Genomic DNA, 22,999 nt, shown 5'->3' on the forward strand with positions numbered 1-22,999 from the left:
ATCACTTGTCTCAACACTAGAATTCCTACATTTATTTGCAATCGGTCGCTGTCAGCCTTAGATTTAAGTTTCATAAGTTCATCTCTCACTAGTTCATCTTGGGCAGCTTGGACTGTGCCACCAACAGTGATCACTGTCCAATCATATTTGAAATTGCTTGCCCGTTAATACCATCGTGCTCTATGATTCGAGTATTCGTAAACTACAATAAATTTAGAGATGACTTAAAAGCACATTTGGCTCACCATTCTGAAGAGCGCGAAGAAACAAAACCTATGAAAATTTGTGCTGTAATCAAACGATCATACAAAGAAGCTGAATTTATTGTTGAGTCTGTCAAGAGAGCCTCTCATAGTCCTTGGTGGAATCCAGACTGTACACGAGACTAAAGACGAAGAAAAGCAGCTTGGAAGAAACTACTTTATAACCAGTCCCCTAAAAATTGGGCTGATTACAAATTTTACGCTACTGTATTTAAACGCACAGTAGCTAAATCTAAAGAAGATTATGATAGGAAACACTATGATTTCCTTTCAAATCCCAAAAACAAAAAGGCGCTGTTTAGATATATTCGAAATCGAAAAATTCTGCCACCACCAAATAATATTGATTATGTAACTCTATCATCTGATGAAATGATAAAATCACTAGAACAGATAGCAAAAGGCCTTGAGCGTAGATTCATGTCGTCTATGCCACATAACTTGCAAAAACCAGCCCTAACGTCACACTTTAAAGAAGTTACTGTGCCTGAATTAGCTCAAGTAATTTGAAACTTACCCTTGTCAGCTCCAGGTCCTGATGGAATTACAGTGCATATGATAAAAATTTTATTCGAACTATCTCCTTGTGACCTCTTAAGCATTATAAACTATTCTCTAAACAACGCCTGGATACCATACGATTGGAAACTAGCTAAAGTAATCCCGATACCTAAAAAACAAGGATTAGGTTACACCATAGAAAACATCAGACCTATCTCTCTTACTTCTAATATGGTCAAACTCATAGAGAGGATTCTACATTACAGAATTAATGTCTGGATGTCAGATAATTTAGTATTGAATCCAAATCAAATAGGCTTCAGAGCTGAATGCTCTATATGGTGTGCCCATGCTGATTTAGAGAGCCGCATACAACTCGCTAGAAAAAGAAGACAATATTCCGTTTTAGTGACATTAGACATAGCTAAAGCATATGACTCCGTGACACATACAGTTTTACTGAATGTACTACGGAATCATAATATCCCAAAATATATTATTGCGTGGTTGGCAGAATTTTTGAGATCAAGATAATTTTATTGCTTTAAGAACGGCTGCTCTTCCTCTAAATTCAAACAGACTCGTGGTGTCCCCCAAGGAGCAGTCTTATCTCCAATATTATTTAACATATTAATGAGCTCCATTCCAGCCAATCAGGACGTGCAAGTTTACGTTTATGCAGATGATATTGCATTCTTCGCGGCCGATAACGACATATATTCTTTATACTAAAAATTGCAGAGATACTTGAGTATGCTTGAAGTATGGCTTCAATCAATTTGCATGACATTAAATGTAAGTAAAAGCGCAATATTGGTGTTACCACTGACGGATCCGGTTTCAGTCTCTATAGTTTACAATCAAGAATCAATTCCCCAGGTTGAGTCTCTTAAATATTTAGGTATCATTTATGATGGAAAACTCAACTGGAGTCCACATATAGAAAATGTAGCATCTAAGGCACAGCGTGCTTTAGGTTTACTACGTAGACTGAGCAACCGAAAGTATGGGCTACGCAGGGACGCTCTCATACTGATATACAAAATGTACATGCGTCCAATATTGGAATTCGGCTGTGTATTATTCTCAGCAAGCCCTGCTTATAAAACTAAGCCTCTGGTTCTTTTGAAGCGTGAAGCCCTGCGCTTGTGCCTGGGACTCCCTAGGTTTGTAGCAAACAATGTTCTTTATCAGGAAGCGCGCCTACCAACATTGCCCTGCAAATTCCGCATCTTAACGATGCAAACATTTCTAAAATTTTACAGTTTTCCAGTTAGACGATCCGAGTATGTATTTATAAACGATCCAAACTCCTTCTTTCTAGCTCATTGGCCACGTTTTCACACCCCACAGATTATTTTTGTACAAAAACAATTAGAGAGTTTAAATGTAAAAAGCCGAGACGTTATTCCACCATATGACTCAAATCAAAATTTAAAGATTGAACTCGATGAAATTTTCCCACAGAACCCTAAGTTTCATTCAGTCAAGTTATTAAATAATATATTGCAAGATTACCTTGCGCAAGTACACACAATTAACATAATAGCCACTGACGCTTCTGTGAACGACGATAAGGCGGGCGTAGGCATTTTCTCGATGACGCTTGGCTGGTCATTCTCCTTGAGACTGCCAGATTTTACTCCCGTATTTGTAGCTGAGCTCTTAGCAATCATTCTTGCACTGCGTAAACTCCCTTTAAATGAATCCAGCGCGGTTATTATAACAGATTCCCTTTCTGTCTGTACTGCGCTTACAACTCCAACTAATGCATCAGCTCTAAAGACCTTTCTAACATTAGTTTCCCCCCCCCCCCCCAGCTGAATCTTGTAACATTATTATGGACACTGCGGATTACATTTAAATGAAATGGCCGATTCATTAGCGCGAGCATCCCTGAATGGACCAATAATATCGGTCCTTCCAGTGGTGGCACAAATAACCGCGATCAGATATCGGAATTTTTCAATTCGTAGAGATATAATTGAAACAATAACATCATGGACTGAATTTCAGCACCTAAAATTTCCGTGGAATGTACATTGGTGTCCATCAAGTCAATCGGAAGTAATAATCACAAAATTACGCTGCCGTGTCCCACCATTAAACCTATATTTACACAGGGCTGGTCCGGCGATATCGCCGCTGAGCCCATTCTGTCTAGAAATAGAAACCGTAGAACACTACTTTTTAATATGTCGTTGGTATAAATTACAAAGAAAAAGACTTCTTGAAATTCCGTTTTCTAAATTAGGGGTAAATTTAACATCAGAAATAGTACTCTCTTTCAGTGCCTCGGTATTCGGCTTTAGCCACAGGGACGTGTTTTATGCCGTTTGTGGTTTCATTCAATCAACAAAACGAATAAAATTCTAAATCCATACTTTTACAATTAGAGATATAGCATGACATTTATATTATAAAAAGTGTAGTATAGGAATATTATTCTGTCTGTTCTGATTACTAAATTGCGCTGTAACAGTACTTTCAAAAACCGTATCTAATTAGTTCAGGTGCCCAATTCTTGGCCAATCCGACGGAGTGTGTATGAGCCATGTGCTGAGGTTATTATCATCATCATCATCATCATCATCATCATCATCATCATCATCATCAGCCTGCCACGCGGTCACGATTCACGCGCCCAAGAAGGGGAAGAAGCTCGCGGTGAATCAGCTGCGTTTCCTGTTCCGCTCTCACCCTGGCTTCAGATAAAAAATGCCGAGCGTAAGTGTTGCCTTTTTATCCTCGTTGTGAGCCTCACAAAATATGTGCTTCCGATGAGACCAGCTCAGTAAGCATGTTTGTTGAGGCAGCAAATCATCGCCTTGTAGTTATTAGCAAGCGTGGCTTATAACATTGGAGGGCAGTTCCTGTACGCAAGGTCAGTCAAGCTAGCTATAATACTATCCGGAGTTGATGAAGGCAAGCAGCGGCAAAACAACACCGCGTGTTTTCAGTCACACTTGCGTTGTCCTCTAGCACATCCGCTGCCAAGAACCCCTAACTGTGAATCACATTTTAATAACATCTCCGGCGATGGAGGAAAAAAGACAGAATTATTTTTATGAACTTTACAAAACACTAACACCACTTCATCCATCCCTGATCCTAGCTGAAAATGCACTTGTATCTCTAGACGATGTTTTTAAGTTTTTAGATGAAACAGGGTTCTTAAACAAACTTTAAAGTACATGATCTTTGTTGCTTGAAGCACTTTTATCAAATTATATATTTTCATCCTGTGCATGGCGCATCATAGCCTTAGTTGCTTTTGCGCCACAAAACTTTACATAACTAACTAACTAACTAACTAACTAACATCCGAAACCAAGCATGCACATTCACAGCACTTGGTCACGAGTGCAGTCACGACACGTGAAAAGCTTCTCGTGTTGTAGTAAGCTTTGCGCGTATCGCATATTAAAGCGAAGCTTTTCTTGCGTACTCTCCCCGACTTCGACTGCGGCTACAGCTCCCGAGTGTTGCCGAATAGCTTACTCGTAGAAAATTAAAAAAAATTACGTGTGCAAGGGTGGGATTGAAGCTTGGTCCACGATCACCAGGCTACAGTTAGTGATGCTCTAAGCAGCGATGACAGTGATGCTCTAACCGTTATGCTACAGTTAGGCCGCAATCCCACGCATACTTCTCTCGTGCCAACGCAAACTAGCTCCGAGACAATTGGCACATGCGTCACGTCGCGTGCGAGTGTCAGTTTCCAGTTGCTCAAAGACGCAGGAACCTCGTTGCTGTCTTTCGAATCGTACTCTCCCAGCCGAATACGTCTCCTCCCCGTTCTTCTCTCGACGAACATCAAGTATCGCCATCGTCATTGCGACACCATTTCGTCTACGTCTCGCAGTGTGCATTCGCACGAACTGCTGTTCGCATTTCGGCATAACTTGTGAACGGTGTAGTGCATCAAACAAATTGAGAATGAGGTTAAAGGGGGACCTGTGTGGTGCAAAAAAAAAAGAAAGGAAACGTTGCGTGGGATTATACGTTTTATATATTATGACCATTACGACACTTCTGAGCATCGCAATTAGTTTCGTGACATTCAATTAACCTCTTCCGGAAAGCTTCATTTCGCATGGATTCTAATATGTACGTAAAATCTGCATGTTTCTTTTTTTTGCTTATAATATTCTTCTTGGGCTTCTATTTCTCTGCTCCTGTTATACTTACTGGGTAGTATAGTCCTAGTCAAGTTCGTGTAGTGCCTTTTCAGACCACTGACTTCAGCATCCCGGATGTTGGAATAAAGTCTCAAGTTTAAAGTTCAGTATTTATTACTTTCATGGTTGGGCATCATGTCCTATTTAACCAAAACGACATTTCGCAGCACGCCGAGCGACCATTCGCTGGTTGCTTCCGCGCACGAGCAACCGCCACAGCCGCAGCAACATCAGCAGCAGCCAGCGTCGGGCTCACCCGGCCACGCCGCCATGGATGCCCTCCGTCGCTGGCGCCCCGCGGTCAAGGGGGCCACGCCCACAGCGCCCGCGGACGACCCGACCGCCGGGGGCCGCCACGAGCGCGCCATGATGGTCGCCCTGCTGGTCAACATGTCGGCGGGCACGGCGCTGGGCTACGCCTCCGTGTCCATGCCCCGCATCGAGCTCGAGTCCTGGTACAACCTGCAGCCCCAGGCGCACGTGAACCAGTCGGTCGCCGACATCCTGCTTCTCGGGGCTGCCGCTGGAGCGCTGTTCTCCGGTGAGCCGGCTGTAGACAACAGACGAACCCGAATATAACAAATCCGCACAAGCGAATTACCATCTATATCGAACAAGCGAAACTTGCTGACCGATACTCGTGGCGAATACCTTGCTCGTAATGAACTGGACATTTAATATATAGAATTGGGGCATCGCCTGCTACACTTGTATGCACATTACTTTTTTTATTATTTTCCTTTGGGGGGGGGGGGGGGGGTGATCATTGGCATCATCCCTCACTTTCTGGAATGGATGTGGGGCACCTGTACTACGCCGATACTGAGCGAAGGGGACTAGAGCAGGTCTACACAGTTTCGCGCATCAAGAACGCCATTTTGAGTAATGTTCAGAGAGAGTTCGAAGAACAGGCAAGAATTACTGCCTACTATACGCGTAGTTCAGTTTTCGCTAAATGGATTCCTTCCTCGCTTCTTTCTTCCACTGAAGCCTAAGACATCCGTATATAACAAATGCACTACAAAAGTTTGTTGAAGTTCGTTATAGGTGCATTAGGGTACATCGAATTATTTTATATATCGAACAATTTTAGCGCATAAGCCTGTTCGTTGTAAACCGGTACGACTGTATAGGCTGACTACACTGCAATTTGGCATGCCCACAGCAGCACCGCAACATACAGCTCAGCATCAACACACAGCTTTGCTGCAATTTTGTGTCGGCAAATTCACCGCTCATCTTGAGGCAATGTGTCCAACGTCTGACCTGACTAGAAATTGGCGTTCTAGAAGGTAGGAGCACCCGCTATTCTTGGAATGCACATGTCCATGGACAGAGATTGGCTGGACGCGTCGGGCTCTAGCAAGCTAGGCGCAGGTCTGTCATCATTGAAAATACCATTTTCGGGGCCTTATGTACTGGACCACATCGGAATATCTTAGTAGGTCACTGAAAGTGCCTTAATGCCGCATGGTCAGTGCTGGTTCATTTGACAAAGACCGCTGATTAGATTTGCAGCTATTTAGGGGTAGCAACCGTTAATCAGCTTACTAATATACAATTTTTATTGAGATCTCACGGACACTCCAGCCGCACTCGTGGCGTCGGAATCATTCCCACGGAAGCCCACTTCAGTGAGACAGAGAACGCTGAACTGGTGTTCCGCGTATTGCTTCACGCACACCAACCAACCACGCACGCATGCAGCGTTCCTCTGTCGAACACGATATGCAATGCTGGAGTAGTGTCACTTTGCAAAAATGCTTTTTCGGCGGCACGGGAAACACTTATATCCTACGCATATCTGGTAGTATAACCATAAGTGCGAGGAAAATGGATACATCAAAGGATTCTCGTATCGTCGCATGGTGAGGTTGAAGACTACTATCCGAGTGTGCTCCGAAAGGTCAATACGTTGTATATACGTTACAGCGCCCGCATATCTCTTGGCGGTAACCAATTGAGCCAACCAATAAGTGTCCCAGCAAACGTTAGCGCCAGATATACCGCTAAGCTATCGTTTGACTTTGGCAATAATTTGCCGATGATTTCAGCTGAATTTCTTTGTTAAAACTAATAACTGATGGCAATGGCTGTTGTGTTTAGTCTGCCAAACCTAGCCCTAATCATGCCGGATCTGTAGATGGGCTGCTAAATCACCCCCTCTATTCAGATTTTACGCTTCATCTGAGTTTCATTAGCTCGAATAAGACTGGACACAGGAAGACATGCAGGACCCAGCTCCGTGTGTGCCCTGTGTGCCTTCTTGGGCCCAGTCTTATTCGCTCTAAATAAACTGAGATCGAGATGCCATCCCAAAAAGCCCACATTGATACACTGGTCAGCGTACGCTTCAGCAAGTGAATTTAGGGTTATGCTGAAAATAAATACGAAGATCTGGTACAGATTTGTAGACAACGCTTCCTTAGTACAATAGATTTTTCCACAAAAAAATTAGGGGCAGCTTCACACTAGTGGTGCGAAGACTGGGCAAACGACGAAGCTGGCGACCCCACCAGCTGTATCTCGGTTCGGCCAAGTTTTTGCGAGGTTATGCTTCCAGACTCGGCCACGTTTTGCGCAAGATCACCACGAAATCATCGACAGAGCAAGGAGCAACGAACACTCGGTCATTAAAGTATCTGGACACTTCAGGACGCTCAAACGCTTTTGTTCGGTTTCGCTGGCTCGCAACTCCAGACCTTCTGCGAATCGCCGACGTTTCGACGCCGCTTCGGCGGTGCGATACTCGGAAACGGATCGAAGTCATCTCACTCGCTCTCGAGTAGCGGCGCGGTGGCCTTCGCGCCGCGCTTCCTCTTTTTTGGAAGTGACGCTCTTCTTCGGCCGCCCCATCTTCGCGGCGATGGCCTCGGCACTGAGGCGGCGGAGCTTTTGTGTCGGCGCATCCGCTATTATCGAAAAGAACTCCGCTAAGTGCTGGAACATTGATATTGCCTTTCCATAACTATTTGATTGAAGAAATTCAAAAATAGACAACGGCGACTGGGGATACTGTCACGGGTTGTTACTGCTAATTTCGACAACTGCCTCTAGCGCTTTGCAGTTTTGAGCACGCTTATAGTTAGCGCGTTCAGTGCAAAATAGCTACGTGAACATTCGCGGATAAGTAATAATTTAGACAGGGGACCTATTTCTCGTGGTAGCGCCGATGCAAGGATACTGATACTGAAGCGAGACAGATTTTGACGCAGCTTTGTGGAAGAGCCCAAAACTTTTTGTCCGCTTGGCAAAAGCATATATTCAATACTGCTGGGAGATTAACTAATGTGTGAGCGTTAGAATCCGTGCAAGTCCACTGGTCCTTGTGTCACATCTTAAAAGGAAAATGGATACGCAGCTGTTGCCGCAGATGCGATGATTTCGATCGGCGGCCTACTTCGAGGAGTCCAGTAAGGCGATTGTTTGTGTCGACTGGTAACGGTAGAATTACGAGAAATCACAGTCGTTCTCCACGTCGATGTTAATACCGGTATTGGTGCTATCGCCATTAACACATACGGAGAAAGCGCCTTTCAATACCGCGCCGCGCAAGAGAAAAGTAGAGCGTGCATCACCTGTGTGAAACTGACATAAACGTTTGAAATGGCATCGAGCTACATTATGGAAAGCGCTTCTTTCGCGAGTTCAGAAATTGTGTCTTCACAAGAGAAATAAGCCGCAGTTTCGCCCGAAGGCGAAGCATCGATTGCGATAGCAAATTAGTAGACAACTATACGAAGTAAGGTTAGCAGTTTCATCAGCTGCACAAACTGATCTTAACATTGGCTAACTAACTTAATTAACAATAACGTTGTCACGCACCCACAGGCAAACACGAACCCATCTCACTCGATGACCGCAGACACTCGCAGTCGGAACGTTGGCATGATGAAGAGCCGCAGCAGCGACGAGTGAATTCCCCCTTCGTGCTGGCTCTCGCTTTAATGCGAACTAGGCGCGCGAGAACACAGCTCATACGAAGCCATCAGTTATCTCGGGTCACCTATCCTTCGAACCCTCAGCAGATTACCTCCACCAAGACAGAGCACGCGCTGTCTTGGTGGAGGTAGTCAGCAGCAGCAGCGCGCGCTGCGGCGCTCTGCTGCTGACGCCGGAGAAAAGGAGATGCGCGCTGAATTGCCCCATTCCCCCTCGCCCTCCTAGCGCGCGCATATCTCGCTTGCGGACATGACAAGACGGCACGCACCCTCCCTGCCTTCCTCCCTTGCGACCGCGATAATACACCGCCGCATCACACCGCAATCTTTCTCGCAAGCTTTCACTCACACCTACAGCCACGGCCGGGCTCCAGCATACACTGCGTGGGTGGCCGCGATCTTATCGCACTTAGGCTTTATACAGAAAAAATGTCGCAGTTTCGCCCGAAAGGCGAAGCATCGATTGCGATAGCAAATTAGTAGAGAGCTCTTCGAAGTAGGGATAGTAGTTTTATCGGCTGCATAAACTTGGACACATTGGCTTACTAACTGAATTAACAATCGTGGTGTCAGCGCGCACAAGCAAACATGAATAGATCACTGAATGACCGCAGCCAACGACTGTCAAAACGCTGGAAGCAAGCGCAGGTTCGCGCGGTCTATCGCTTCAACGGAAACTGAGCGGCGAATGCACAGCGCATACAAAGGTCAGAGCCGTGCGGAGATAAGAGACGGTGCGGGCGACCGGCACCGTCGGGCAAAGAAGTTGTTGGCAGAGGAGAAGCTGCCCCCCCCCCCCCTCTTCCCGTTTCTTGCTTTCGCGTGGGAGATTGAGTGGCAAGATACGCCTCTGGTGCCAGAGCACAGCGCCACCCCGCCTCCCTCCCTCCCATACCTCCACGGCCTTTCGAGCGACGGTCGCGTTTGCTTTCCACCGTGCGTTCGCTCTCCCTGATAGCGCGCGTGGGAGTTCGCCCTTCGTGATAGCGCGCGTCCCCCGCGCTCTATCGCTCGCGCATACGCCGCGCGGCGACGATTTTATCGCCCTTGGAATCTATACGGAACCTCACGGCGACGCCGACGGCAGAAATCCGGTTGAAGTGTCCATATAATTGCTATCGCAATAAAATCATGGCGACACCGACGGCGGTGACGACGACGGCGGAAATCCGCCGCGAGTGTCCATATAACAGCTATCGCAAAAAGAAATGTAGGTGGCGACTCCACGTTAAAATCCCCCTAGAAGCTACTCGTGACATCGTAGAGCTTCACAGTGTTTCCATGGGGTCGCCTTAGTCTTTATCAAAAAGGATAGCCCTACATTCAAAAGGAAAGACAAAGATTCAACTGCATAACATTTGAGAACTGTTTCTTCGCAACATTGGGGAAAGCGCACTAAAATATCCGTAAATTCTTCAAGTCACAACCACGGCGTCCAACTGTACCCGAAGTCGAATGCGGAGCCGTACCCGAACCAGAATTTTGGCCAGAACTGAACACCAACATTAACCGATATTCTCGCAACGTGCTTGAATCTGAGGAGCTGACGCAATCACGGCCACGTGTTGCATCCAATATCTCTAGGAACAGTTGAACGTTCTGCTCGGGCGGGCTTTCATGGCTCTAATCTCCGAATCCCTCAGTATCGCTTCACACCAAACTGAAGCGAGGTACGAACTATTAATTCATCATTACATTTCATTGTGACTGTCTCATGTTTCAAGATTTGACAAATTGATTTAACGTCCGCCATGCCGTTATTTTCTCACTTAAAAATGACCATGATCATGACGATTTCACTGGCTCCACATTGAAGCCAGATATGGCAACCACAAAGTTTGTTTACTTATACGGTTCTACTATATCTACTGCAATCAATCATTTTGCCTATCTCTACTTTAGCCTAAGTTACCGGCGCCTGTAAATAACTTGACCCCATGCCTTCTCTGCCTTTTTTTTCAATAACGTTGTAAACGTCTCCCTCGTGCTTATCTGGACCGCTGACTAGTATTAAGATGATTCAACCAGGACCGTGGAGGTAGCGTAGGCTTGGCGGTCTGGAGCTTGACCAGTGGTTGCCGGATCACACCGCTGGCACCAGTTGTTATAAACGGTGCACCCAGGTGTTCAGGAACATGCCCCTGACTGCACTTTGCAGTGGCTCACGAGTCCTGAGGGTACCAGACAGAAGACTCGGCGACGATGTAACGGGTAACGAAGATGTTTATTACATCGTTACGGAGCGGTTAGTTCTACATAGCTTCCTCACGAAGAGCGACACACAGTCAAGCTCAAAAGCTTGAGGCTTAAGTCCGTTGGCGGAGGCTTCCTTTATAGAGTTTGGAACGCCCTCTCTCAGGAGAATGGAGAGAGCGAAGGCTATCCACGTTTGCGGCCGCCGCTGGGTTGACGTAGACCAGTTCAACGGATTTCCTAAGCGCCACTGGCCCAGCAGAGGGAAAGGCACTGACGCGCACACACGTACACACAGACACCGACGGCACCTTCCTTGAGGAGGAGGATGAGAAGGAAAGAATGCACACGCGAAGCTTAACCGTCCCGCTGGCTGAACGGATACAGCACTGCGAAGCCTATAGGAAGACATCAGGGCGTCGCGCGGGCCGTGGGGAAGGAGGTGAGAATGCGCGCACAAAGGATAACGTCTTTTCGCCGTGGCAGCTTCCTCGGCATTCCTTCAACGGTTGCGGGCGGCTCGTCGGCGTACTCAAAACGTCTGGGCTTTCGCCGTTGCTTTTGCGGTGCTACACAAATTGTTCACCACACGGGCCAGTCGCAACGCCAGTTAACCCCTCCATCAGCTTTGAACCCTAGCACTTCCAAAACAGACGTTCCCTAGAGTACTGGCTCGGTTGATATTTATGCATTCTAATAAATGTCTTGAGTGGTTTTCGAATTTCTTCTGCTGCAGACACATGCATCAGCCTGTCGCGAATGTTTGATTATGTATGCTTTTTTTTGTTTTTGTTTTATGCTGTTAGCCCGGAACTCAAAAGCACGGCTTTCAATTCCCCATGTGTTATCGTACGCATTTTATTTCCCGATTTCTTACTTGACACACAAAGGGCAGCTGCTCCACCTACTGGGCACCAGAATAACGTTGCTGCTGTCCGCCTTCGGACAAATCAACTCCTGGATATGCGTCGTCGTGTCCAACAATGTCACCATGCTGTTCATTGGTCGCGTAACGTGCGGCATCTGGCTCGGTGTCTCCGCCAACTCTGTGAGCCTCTACATCTGCGACGTGGCCCCTCCCACCAAGAGGACCTTCTTTGGCGCGCTCACCGAGGTGCGATACTCTTTTTTACACCAGCAGCCTAAAATTAGGGTGTGAATTGAGTGTCTCTGTGATTCCAGTTGTCGAATAATTCGGCCTCATTCTGGCGATCTGCTATAGTCATGGACAACGTTCTGTGACGATGACGGAAAAGCTACGGGGGTGGAGCTTCTCCGCATGCATTACGGGGTGAAATATTCCAGCACTTGGACATCGCTTTCTGATATACTGAATCAACGTGGCTTTATAATGACGACAGTTTCGTATTTTACCAAATGCGTAAGAGAAAAACGGGAAATAATTAAATATAACACTGAGTACCTATTTCAATATATGAGCTGATGTAAACAAAATGTTTGTTCTATGTTCCCCAACCACGTCCCTAGCTTAAACTAATGCGAACGTGTATGTCGGGCTATCTTCAGGAGCGCTCAAGTATGTGCGTGCTTTGATTCCTTAGCTTTCTCTTCACTGCCGCAGAAAGGTGTCCATGAGTATGGCTTCCCTGGCTAGCAGATGATAAAGATCACGCCGGAAAAATATTGGTCTCGTGTTCGATTCCTGAACTAGGACAAACTGTATCCTCTGCTGCTTCGTACTACTGTCCTGTGGATGATGATATTTCGCTTTCGGCCTAAAAACTATGGGTGCGTGAATATCGAAATTTCTACTACGAATCCAACAGGCTACTAGCTATTGGATTCGTATACTGTTTGACGTAGTCGAATGTTCGTTTCACTTCGAATAGAAGGGGGATAGCGAGACTGATTGATGCGTCGGAGGAGGAACAATGATGCAAATCGTGACCACATGAATGATTATGATGCAAGATATTCGCGATTGTTGCGCACATACACCAACTTTTGATTGAACGCATGGGACAGGTAACGCCTGGTCAATAAGTTCCAATTAGCTTTCGGCAATATACTAATTCGTAGTCTCGGTTTAGGTCATCTGACGTGGAAGAATTTTGAAGTCAACATCGGGCAAAGCTTGGAGGAATTTTAAGCTTGCGCGATAATTATTAGACATCTGTCATTTCATCAAAACAGAGGAGCGAGTAAGCGCCTTTATTTACACTAAGGGTAAAAAAGAATGTGAGACATTTCAAAAAAATGCACGTGGCCGCAAGGCCTAGGATTAAATGAATTTATTACGAACCTTCTTCCTTATATATTTAAGGAGGCTCGAGTAGACCGGTTTACTATTCGATGTGCACTATTCATGGCCTTGTCCATGGCCTCGTTGTCTTCACCACATACACACTCTTGAAGGCTTGCCGCCTCTGGGGAGCTATTGCTGGGCAATCCCACAAAATCCGCTTAATTTTTTTCGTACGCGCATACAATACTTAATATTCTCTGTTTTAGAAAAGCAAGTCCGCATATAACTCCCATATCTCACACCTACAGGCGCATTGAGTCATCTGGCCCGTTTGCGCCGCCTACAGGTGGCCCTGAGCTTGGGCATGCTAGCGGCCTACGTGCTGGGTGGTGTTGGGTGGCAGATATTGGCGATCGTGTTCACGGTGGCGCCGGTGTCGGTCTTCGTGCTGCACAACTACATCATTGAGAGCCCGCGATGGTTTGTGATCAAAGGACGCTACCGTGACTCAAACACGGCCATGGTGCGGCTTTACGGAGACGACGTGCCCACCGACTTTAGGTACAGCAGGTCGGGAGACGATTCGAATGTCGCTACAGTGGGCCGACAGAAGGTGGCGAGGTAGGTAGCGACGGAACGTCGAGCTTTACTGCGCTGTTGCAACTACAGAGAACGCAGCGCAGCTGGTAAAGCGCTGTAAGGCACCAAAGTGAAACTTTTGGTTAGCTTGTGCTCCGTTACCAAATTTAACCGGCGCAACAGACACGGACAAACAAGAATGGACACTCAAGGCGCAGCATCAACAACTTAATTGTTATTTCGCCGTGCAGGTAAAAATACGCATCACAGCAGGGAAAAAAATGTGGGGCCAACACGGAGAAGACACAAAAACATTGGAGAACGCTTAAGCTTCGCCTTTAAGAGTGTAACGCGATAGCATTCAAATGTCCCTGACTGCTTGCCAGGCTTCCCGGCAACTGCAGCTTTCTTTTTTCTCCAACTTCGCCTCCGCGCGCGGCTGCCGTAGGGAGCCTACATGCAAACAGCGCTTGTATGTAGGCTCCCTAGGCTGCCGAGGAGGCGAGCGCCATCTGGATGGTGTTGCAAGGAACTAACCTGGGCGCGCCGCTGTATGAATGGCAGAGATGCTGGAAAAAGGGTTTGTGTTTAAGTTTGCGGATAAGAGAATTGATTTATTGTATATTCAAATTACAATCCGACGCTATCACATCTGTAGGCTGTGGTTAAATCATACTTTAGTACTTTAAAATTTTTCTGACACATTTTACTTTGAGAAATTAAATTAGTTCACTAACGCCTCTGCGCCACACGGAAGGCCTGCGTGGTCGGAATGGTTCGAGATGATTTTCTCGGCCGCGGACGCCGGCGCCGATACCAATGCGGACGCTGGAGTTACTGCGACACGGGGCCATTAATGCTATCGCTTTAAAAGGCAGTTCGCTGAAGCATCACGCCTGCACGTGCAAGTAATTCAGGATGCCATAAGAACTTGTGCTTCTTACTTGACAAGGGCATCTCTAACTATGAAGACAAATTCGTACCTGCAGCCCACAGGACTGGAAGCGTTTATTTAGTGTCTCTTATTGTTAATTTTTACTGCACATGTCTTTCGACAAGTACCAAGAATTGCAGAAAAAAAGACAACAAAAAATTCGTATGTCTGTGCTACAAAAATAGCTCCCGCGTCGAAGAAATTGTGAGAATTAAAAGATATTTGCCAAAACAGCTGACCAATGACAAACAGCTTGAGCAAGAAAAAAAAAGCCTCATAAGTTCAGTCATTCACATTTGCAGATATTTTTGTCCTCAGAACAGGGCAAGGGCACTTTCGGACTGGCACATAAACGTTCTGTCTCGGTTTCCTGTGGCCATATAGACCCCTTTTCACCAGGTAGTTCATTTACTATAAACACATGGCGGGCCTAGTCATTTGTTACCTCGAGATTCGCCACGTCACCTCCGGGGTGTATCGAATGACAGTCGCGGCGGTCGCCTTTCGAGAGGTGCACGTTAAAGAACACCAGATGGTCTGAATGAATGTGACGCACCAGCAACACCATATTCCTGAAAGACCAATGTGTAGTTTGAGTACTCTAAGCTCCACATTTCTAATGATGTGCTAATTAGCCTGTTCTCGTACACATTTTAGTAAGGCTGCTTCCCATCGTACATTAACTGTTTCATTCTCACATGTACCTTTGTACTAAAAGCTGATCAGGTAGCATTGCCTTGTGTTCACAATGAAGAATCGTCGAAAAAAGATGTACTACTATTTAATGGCGTTCTGTTAGCTCTGCTTTAATAAATGCGAAGCATTTCTTGGCGAACATTTTCCACTTTGACAGTATCTGTCTAACTATCTATCTATCTATCTATCTATCTATCTATCTATCTATCTATCTATCTATCTATTTATTTATCTAGCCGCCTACATCTTGGTGCTCTCATGGTTGTTTCGTTATCTCTGTAAACACCAAATTTGGCATAGTGTGATAAGAGTGTATGACGAACATAACTGATACGTCATGACATGAATGCCATGACATGCGTGTCATGTAGTTCATGAAACAGCCGCCTATGTCTTAGTGCTCTCATGGTCGTCTCGTTAACTTTGTAGGTACCAAGTTCGCATAGTATGACAAGAGTGTATAACGAACATAAATGATAGTTCATACATGAATGTTATGACATGCGTGTCATGTAGGATCCTGAAACAGCCGCCTAAAAGGATAATGACCCAGCGAAAAAGTCATGCTGACTCATGCCATATTTGCTGAGTCATGCTTATGACAATGACTTCTACCATCATCCTTCGGTGTTTCCTTCACTTAGTGCCTATGTCCGAACCCATTCCAGTGGTTTCTCAGTGTTAATATTTTTTTTCGTTATGTCATTGTCATTTTTTCTCAGTCATGCTCGTGAATATGACTTCTACCATCATCCTTTAGCGTTTCCTTCACTTGGTACGCACGTCAGAACCCATTTCAGTGGTTTTTGAGTTAATCTTTTTTTTCGTTGGTTCATTGTCATTTCAGGCGGCTGTTTCATGACCTATATGACACACATGGGATGACCTTCATGTTATGGCCTATCGTTTATGTTCGTCATACACTCTTGTCATACTATGCCAATTTTGGTACCTACCAATTTAACGAAACGATCATGAGAGCACCAAGACGTAGGCGACTGTTGCATGACCTACATGACACGCATGTCATGACATTCCTGTCATGAGCTATCATTTATGTTCGTCATACCCTCTTCTCATACTATGCCAATTTTGGTACATACCAAGTTAACGACAGGACCATGAGAGCGCCAAGACGTAGGCAGATAGATAGATAGATAGATAGATAGATAGATAGATAGATAGATAGATAGATAGATAGATAGATAAATAAATAAATATAGATAGATAGATAGATAGATAGATAGATAGATAGATAGATAGATAGATAGATAGATAGATGATAGATAGATAGATAGATAGATAGATAGATAGATAGATAGATAGATAGATAGATAGATAGATAGATAGATAGATAGATAGATAGATACTGTCAAAGTGGCAAATGTTCGCCAAGAAATGCTTCGCATTTAAAACCACTGGAATGCATGCGGGCGTGGGCACTAAGTGAAGGCAACACTAACGGATGATGGTACAAGTCATAGTCATGAGCATGACTAAGCAAAAATGACCATGACTACGCGAAAAAATATTAACACTCAAAAACCACTGAAATGGGTTCGGACGTAGATACTAAGTGAAGGAAGCACTAAAGGATGATTGTAGAAGTGATAATCATGACCATGGAAAAAATGACAATGACTCAGTGACAAAAGAATCCCTGAAAAACTGATGGAATGGCTTCGGACGTGATACTAAGTGAAGGAAAATGCTAAAGGTTGATGGTCGAAGTCATAGTCATGAGCATGACTAGGGCTTTCGCCTTTAGGTCTTGTAGGCGTAGCTAAAGGGACTCATGAGGACTCATGACATGAATATCATGATGTGCGTGTTATGTAGGTCACGAAACAACCGCCTACGTCTTGGTGCTCTCATGGTCGTTTCGTTAACTTGGTAAGCTCTCCGCACACTGCTTCGCATAGCATCAATTCCCACAGGGCGTGGGATCTGCCGGCTTTTTTAGCTACTGTCCTGCCTGGTTTTCTTCGTCCATGTTTCTTTGTGCCACAACCCCGAATGAATATTGAATCGCCATCTAGTAACTCAAACCAAGATACTGCGGTGGTCACACAATTTTGGGATTTGGGATTTGGAACGTCTGGCTCTACAGACTGAAACTCACTAAGACTCAGTCAGGTAGTAGATGTGAGTGCAATTGTTAATGAGTTTGCTCACCAATGAGTGGTTTACGCATCACATTACGAAATAAGGTTCGAAGCTGAACGTTTTGTCACCAACCACAACGTAAACGAGTGACGAGTGATATTACTTTTTTTCTCTAAGCTATGACAAAAATTCAAGGCATCTGTAATAAGGTTAAATGTAATGAAGGAGACGCGCCTTCATCGTTTCGGTGGCACCTTGGAGAAGATGACGACGGCCCGTGCTGTGATTGCGAGAGAGCTCGGGCTGTTCGCTGACACATAGGAGCTCTTCAATAATTAGCACCGTTTTAATTAAATCTTATTACATTTCTTCTTCTTTCTGTGATTTTACGTGCCAAAACCAGTTCTGATTATGAGGCACGCCGTAGTGCAGGGCTCCAGATTAATTTTGACCACCTTAGGTTCTTTAACGTGCACTACAACGCAATCACACGGGCGTTTTTGCATTTCGCCTCCATCGAAATTATATTTGGTGGAGGTGCTGGGTAGTCGTTATAGGAAAGCGACGCCGTCAAATAAGTTACTGGGTGAATTGTGGGAAGTGCTTCAGATATCTGGGCATGGATGGTTTGGTGGATGGCCGGTGTCTGAGTTTATGCAGGCTTCTGCCTATTGGGCAGCAGCGATAGCTGGCGGGCCACCTCCTCCTGAATTAAATCGTTGAGCTGAAGCAGGAGTGTAGAAGGATCACTAGGGCCGGCAGCAAATACAATGGCCAACATAGTCAGCCTGTGGGACGTTTCGCCGGGGCTATGGAAACGTTGGCCGATCAATTTGTCGAAACTCTGACACAGCTTGGCGAGTTCGGTGACATTGCTTGGACTCTTGGCAAGCAACATTTGAAACGCGTCCTCTTCAACATACTTGAGAATATGCGTGTTCTTTTAATCCTCCGTAATTGTTGCATTAACACGGCTGCGGAGGTCGAGAACAATTTCAATACAGCTGGGGAAAGTCTCTCCGGGCTGCTGTGCTCGCTGGCGTAGGTGCTCTTCGGGCCGGAGCTTGCGCACAGCGGAGTGGCGAAAAACTTCAGTGAAATTACTCTTGAATGCATACCAACTTGAGATGTCAGATTCGTGATACTTAAGCCATAGGCTTGTGAAGTCAGCAAAATAAAATATGGCGTGGTTACGTTTCATCTGGTCGTCCCATGCGTTGTGAGGGCTTCCACGTTCATATGAGGACAGCCAGTGTTTGAGGTCGTGTTCTCTGCTCCCACTGAAGATGGCCGGGTCGCGCTAACTACGGACGCCGGCACAAGCGACAGTGGTAGCAGGGGATCAGTCGGCGCTCTCGCGTCGTCGGTCACTGTATTGGTGGGCAACCTACGAGTGCGTAGCTCCAGGACGAGATGAGAAATTCCAGTAACCTCCATCAATTTTCATCATCAGCAGCATATTTTTATTGCTATAGCAATTATATGGACATTCCAAGCACATTTCTGCCATTGGCGTCGCCGTGATGTTCCGCATCAAGTCCAAGCGCGATAAGATCGTGACCGCGCCGCGTATGATGTGTGCGCGAGTCAAAGCGTGCGAGGTTGAGCGGACTATGGTGGCTCAATCTCGCGCGTGCAAGGGTGGGACGCAGGGAGGAAGCGCGCCGTCTTCCATCGCGCTCAAGGCACCATGGGATAAGGGGGGCGTTCTACTCCGGCGGCGGCTGCGTATGGCGCAGCGGAGCACGGCCGCGCGGGCCCTATCTTGAAAGTGATCTGTGATGGAGACAGAGTGCGCCGAGTCCAGATAGCTACGTGTGCGCTGTGTTCTCGCCGCTTAGTTCGCGTTGCAGCGATAGGCAGCACGAAGGTCAATTCGCTCGCTGCTGCTGCTGCTGCCGCGCTTCCTTACGACAGCGTTTTCACAGCGAGTGTCCGCAGTCATCGAGTGAGATGTGTTGATATTTGCTTGTGCGCGCGTGACACCACGCTTATTAATTTTGTTAGTAAGCGAATGTTTACAACATTATACGGCTGATAAAGCTACTATACTTACTTCGTGTAGCTGTCTGATAGTTTGCTATCGCAATCAATGCTTCGCCATTCGAGCGAAACTGCAACTTTTTTTATGTCCACTGCAGGACGCCGATCTCCAATTACCCCTGTTTTGGCTAGCTGACTCCAACTTGCACCTGCACCAAATGTAACATGGTTTAATTACAACTGCAATAATTGCTTAAGAGCACCACGGTGTTTTGAGTTCAATGCGTGGCGCAAGGAAATCTAGTGCAACAAAAGCGTTCACGAGTGTTTACGTAGAAAATAATGTAATGACATCGCATCCGAAAAAAAGTTAGTGAACGAAAAACATGACAATCTGTAATTTCCAAGCCATTGGAAATAATGAGAAAATTATGAGTGAATGACAGTAAATAATCATGGTGCAATACAGCGCCTGAAAGTATACGTATACCACTCTGTCTAGGCAAATAATTCCTTGCCCAACCTTCTAATACGCGCGCCTTCAGCAGCGTTCGCGCCATTTAGAGAAGGCATAGTAAGCTTGAAGAATGCGACATTTACATGTCTTCTGAAGCCTTGGCCAAAGTTTCGTGCCGTTGTCGCAGACATTGTCGGCAACAAACGCCGAAACAACAGCTTGCTGTGCAGCACCGGCATCGTGCGCTGGCGTTGTAAACAGCCAGAGGAGGCAGCAGGCTGAGGCAAGCAATAGACGCGTCATCATGGGATTTTAACATGGCGACGCCCACGGAAGCGCGCCGTGAGAATGGTCTATAGGCGCTGTCAAGTTGAATACACCATTCTTGTCGCCATGTCAAGCAGCACTGGACCCATGGTCAGACCTTGGGAGGAAGGCCACGTGGGGAACGTTGAGTATTGATGGCAGCTTTTCGGCTGCGGGACAATTTCATTCATTCATTCATTCATTCATTCATTCATTCATTCATTCATTCATTCATTCATTATTTGCATTCGTCCAAAAGGAAGGGATGGGACTATATTGTGCCTAAATTGATCACCACAGTTACGGTGGCTCGGTTGCTGTACCGTTTCGTTGCTGAGCCCGTTTCGTTGCAGCAGTCGCATCAATTGGGATGATTTGAAAAAAAAAACGCACGGGTACGCTGGTGTTTGGGCCCATGTTATAGATTCACAGGGGTTCAAAACTAATCAAGAGCCCTCCACTACGGCCTCCCCGATAGCCCACTGCACAGCTTCGGTACGTTAAATGCCACAACACGTATTAAAAATTTTTATTTGCCAACTTATGATGGCGGCTTACTGCCGTCATTATCTCCATATATACATATATATGTAGATTTATATATACGAAGTTTACATGTACGTTGAGATGCTATTACCAGCACACTGACTTATATAACCCCTGTATGCTGACCGATCGTAACGTCGCTGCATATACGTCTTACATTGTGCATGCGCCTGATTGGCTGTTTTCATATCAGCATGGCTCTAGAGCCCCATAGTGCGTAAACATAAATATTGCATTAGCTTAATGTTGTGACCATTGTGGCGGATAAACATAAATATTGCAGGAGCTTCCGCGTTCTGTAGAATAAATGTAAACACAGCTGTACGCGACGCCATTAGTTGCATGGCATTTAATACACACCGTTTGACCGAAGCTTCACTTCACATGGACCCCACCAATATGTCTTGTATCTGCACAATTCTTTATTTAGTAGCAGAGTCCGCGACAGGGTATGAACACCCCTTCCTCTTTTAAATCGACCCCTACTCCCTACCAGCGCAGCGGATATGCAAGAAAGGCAGCTGTCTACTGCTTGTCGACTCGTATACTGACCCTCCGCAGGATGCTGTCGGTGTGCCTGCTGCTGAACCTGCTGCAGAACATGTCGTGCGCACAGCTCGTGCTGCTGCGCGCCGTGCAGGTAGTGGGCCCCCTGGTGGACGTGACGGAACCACACGAGTCAGCCTGCCTGGTGCTCGCCATGCACGTCAGCTGCGCGACCCTGTTCGCCGCCCTGACCCGCTACATAGGCCGCCGCCAGCTGCTCACCTTCTCGGCAGTGCTGGTCGCCGGCGTCCTGTCCACCTTGCGTCCGTTCGATTACATCGTCTTCAGGTTAGCTCGCCCATCGCAAGCCCCAGGCGAGCTTGGAATGTCCGCTACTGACTTACTCTATCATTGAGCAGTCCCTTACGAGAGCACCTACTTTGGCGTCAAATTCCCCGAATTAAACCGAGGGCATGTTCTCGGTGCCATGTTCATTCCCTCAGTCTTCAAAAAAGGACTACGCACAGCTTAAAAGGTGCACGACATGAAGTGTAACTAAAACTTTCATAGAAGGGTATATCTCGCGAATACCATCGTCGTCCTAGGGTTCAAGGCAGAGCGTAGCCTTAACCAGCCGATGGTGGAGACTTGAATAGTAAAAAGAAATGAGGAGAGGAGAAAATCAGTTAGTGTGTCTATGCTTACAAGTTGATACGGCCGACAAAACTACTACCCTTACTTTGTATAGCTGTCCACTAGTTTGTTGTCGCAATCGATGCTTCGCCCTAAGGGCGAAACTGCGACTTCTCTTCTTTTTTTTTCCTTAGTTTTGTTGTCGTCAATCGATGCTTCGCCCTAAGGGCGAAACTGCGACTTCTCTTCTTTTTTTTTCCTTTAGTGCCTGTTTCGTAAAGCGCGCCCGCTCACCCGTGCAGCCACTGGTCGCCCGCTCAGGCCAGCACAACCAGGTTCGACGCCTTGTGCTCCGTCTGCCTGCTAGTGCTGGCCTACTCGACGGGCCTGTGCCACGTTCCTTCGCTGGTGATCAGCGAGCTGCTGCCCTTGAAGAGGTGGCGCTACCTGAGCGCCTCGCTCGTCTGGGTCTGGCGCTGGCTGGTCGACCTTCATGATGGTCCACTTCGACGAGGAGCTGCTGAGGGCCGGCGACTTCGAGAGCCTCTCACTGGCGTTCGGCCTAGCGGTGCTTCTAGTCGCCGCCGCCGCTATTCCCTTCGTGCCAGAGACCGAGGGCCGCACGCTGGCAGACATTCACCGCGAAGAGTGACGACGCGAGTACGACGCGCAGCGCTTATTCGCCGTCGACACTTTACCAGCCTGTCGAAAGATTCGTCGAGCTTCGTGGCTGCTCGCCACACTTCATGAACTGCGCCTTGCGAATAGGAAACCGTTGTATTTTTTTTTCTTTCGCATATTTTGCATTTATGGACCATGCTGTGCGTTCGAACCATGACCTGTTCCTTCGTCATGTCAAAAAAAAAATTAGTGCTCTGCCAGGCTTCGACATACAAGCTCTAAATTCAGACATAGCCACTGCAACGTATATAGGCTGCATTCGCCCATTTATTGCAAGCATCCGAACTGTTCACTCTATCTGCGCGGG

General features: G+C 46.4%; 1 protein-coding gene across 1 annotated transcript; it reads left to right on the forward strand.

The window, feature by feature from the left end:
* The first annotated feature begins 3,441 nt into the window (after nucleotides 1-3,441).
* LOC125946328 (uncharacterized) lies at nucleotides 3,442-22,663 on the forward strand. The gene is made up of 6 exons (XM_049669083.1): nucleotides 3,442-3,491; nucleotides 5,113-5,486; nucleotides 11,970-12,193; nucleotides 21,454-21,752; nucleotides 22,314-22,479; nucleotides 22,526-22,663. Exons 2-6 carry the CDS (start codon nucleotides 5,216-5,218, stop codon nucleotides 22,661-22,663), a joined length of 1,098 nt encoding a protein of 365 aa, XP_049525040.1. The 5' UTR covers nucleotides 3,442-3,491; nucleotides 5,113-5,215.
* Nucleotides 22,664-22,999: the final 336 nt, after the last annotated feature.

The sequence above is a fragment of the Dermacentor silvarum genome, chromosome 6, assembly GCF_013339745.2.
Source record: "Dermacentor silvarum isolate Dsil-2018 chromosome 6, BIME_Dsil_1.4, whole genome shotgun sequence".
NCBI classification, from domain to species: domain Eukaryota; kingdom Metazoa; phylum Arthropoda; class Arachnida; order Ixodida; family Ixodidae; genus Dermacentor; species Dermacentor silvarum.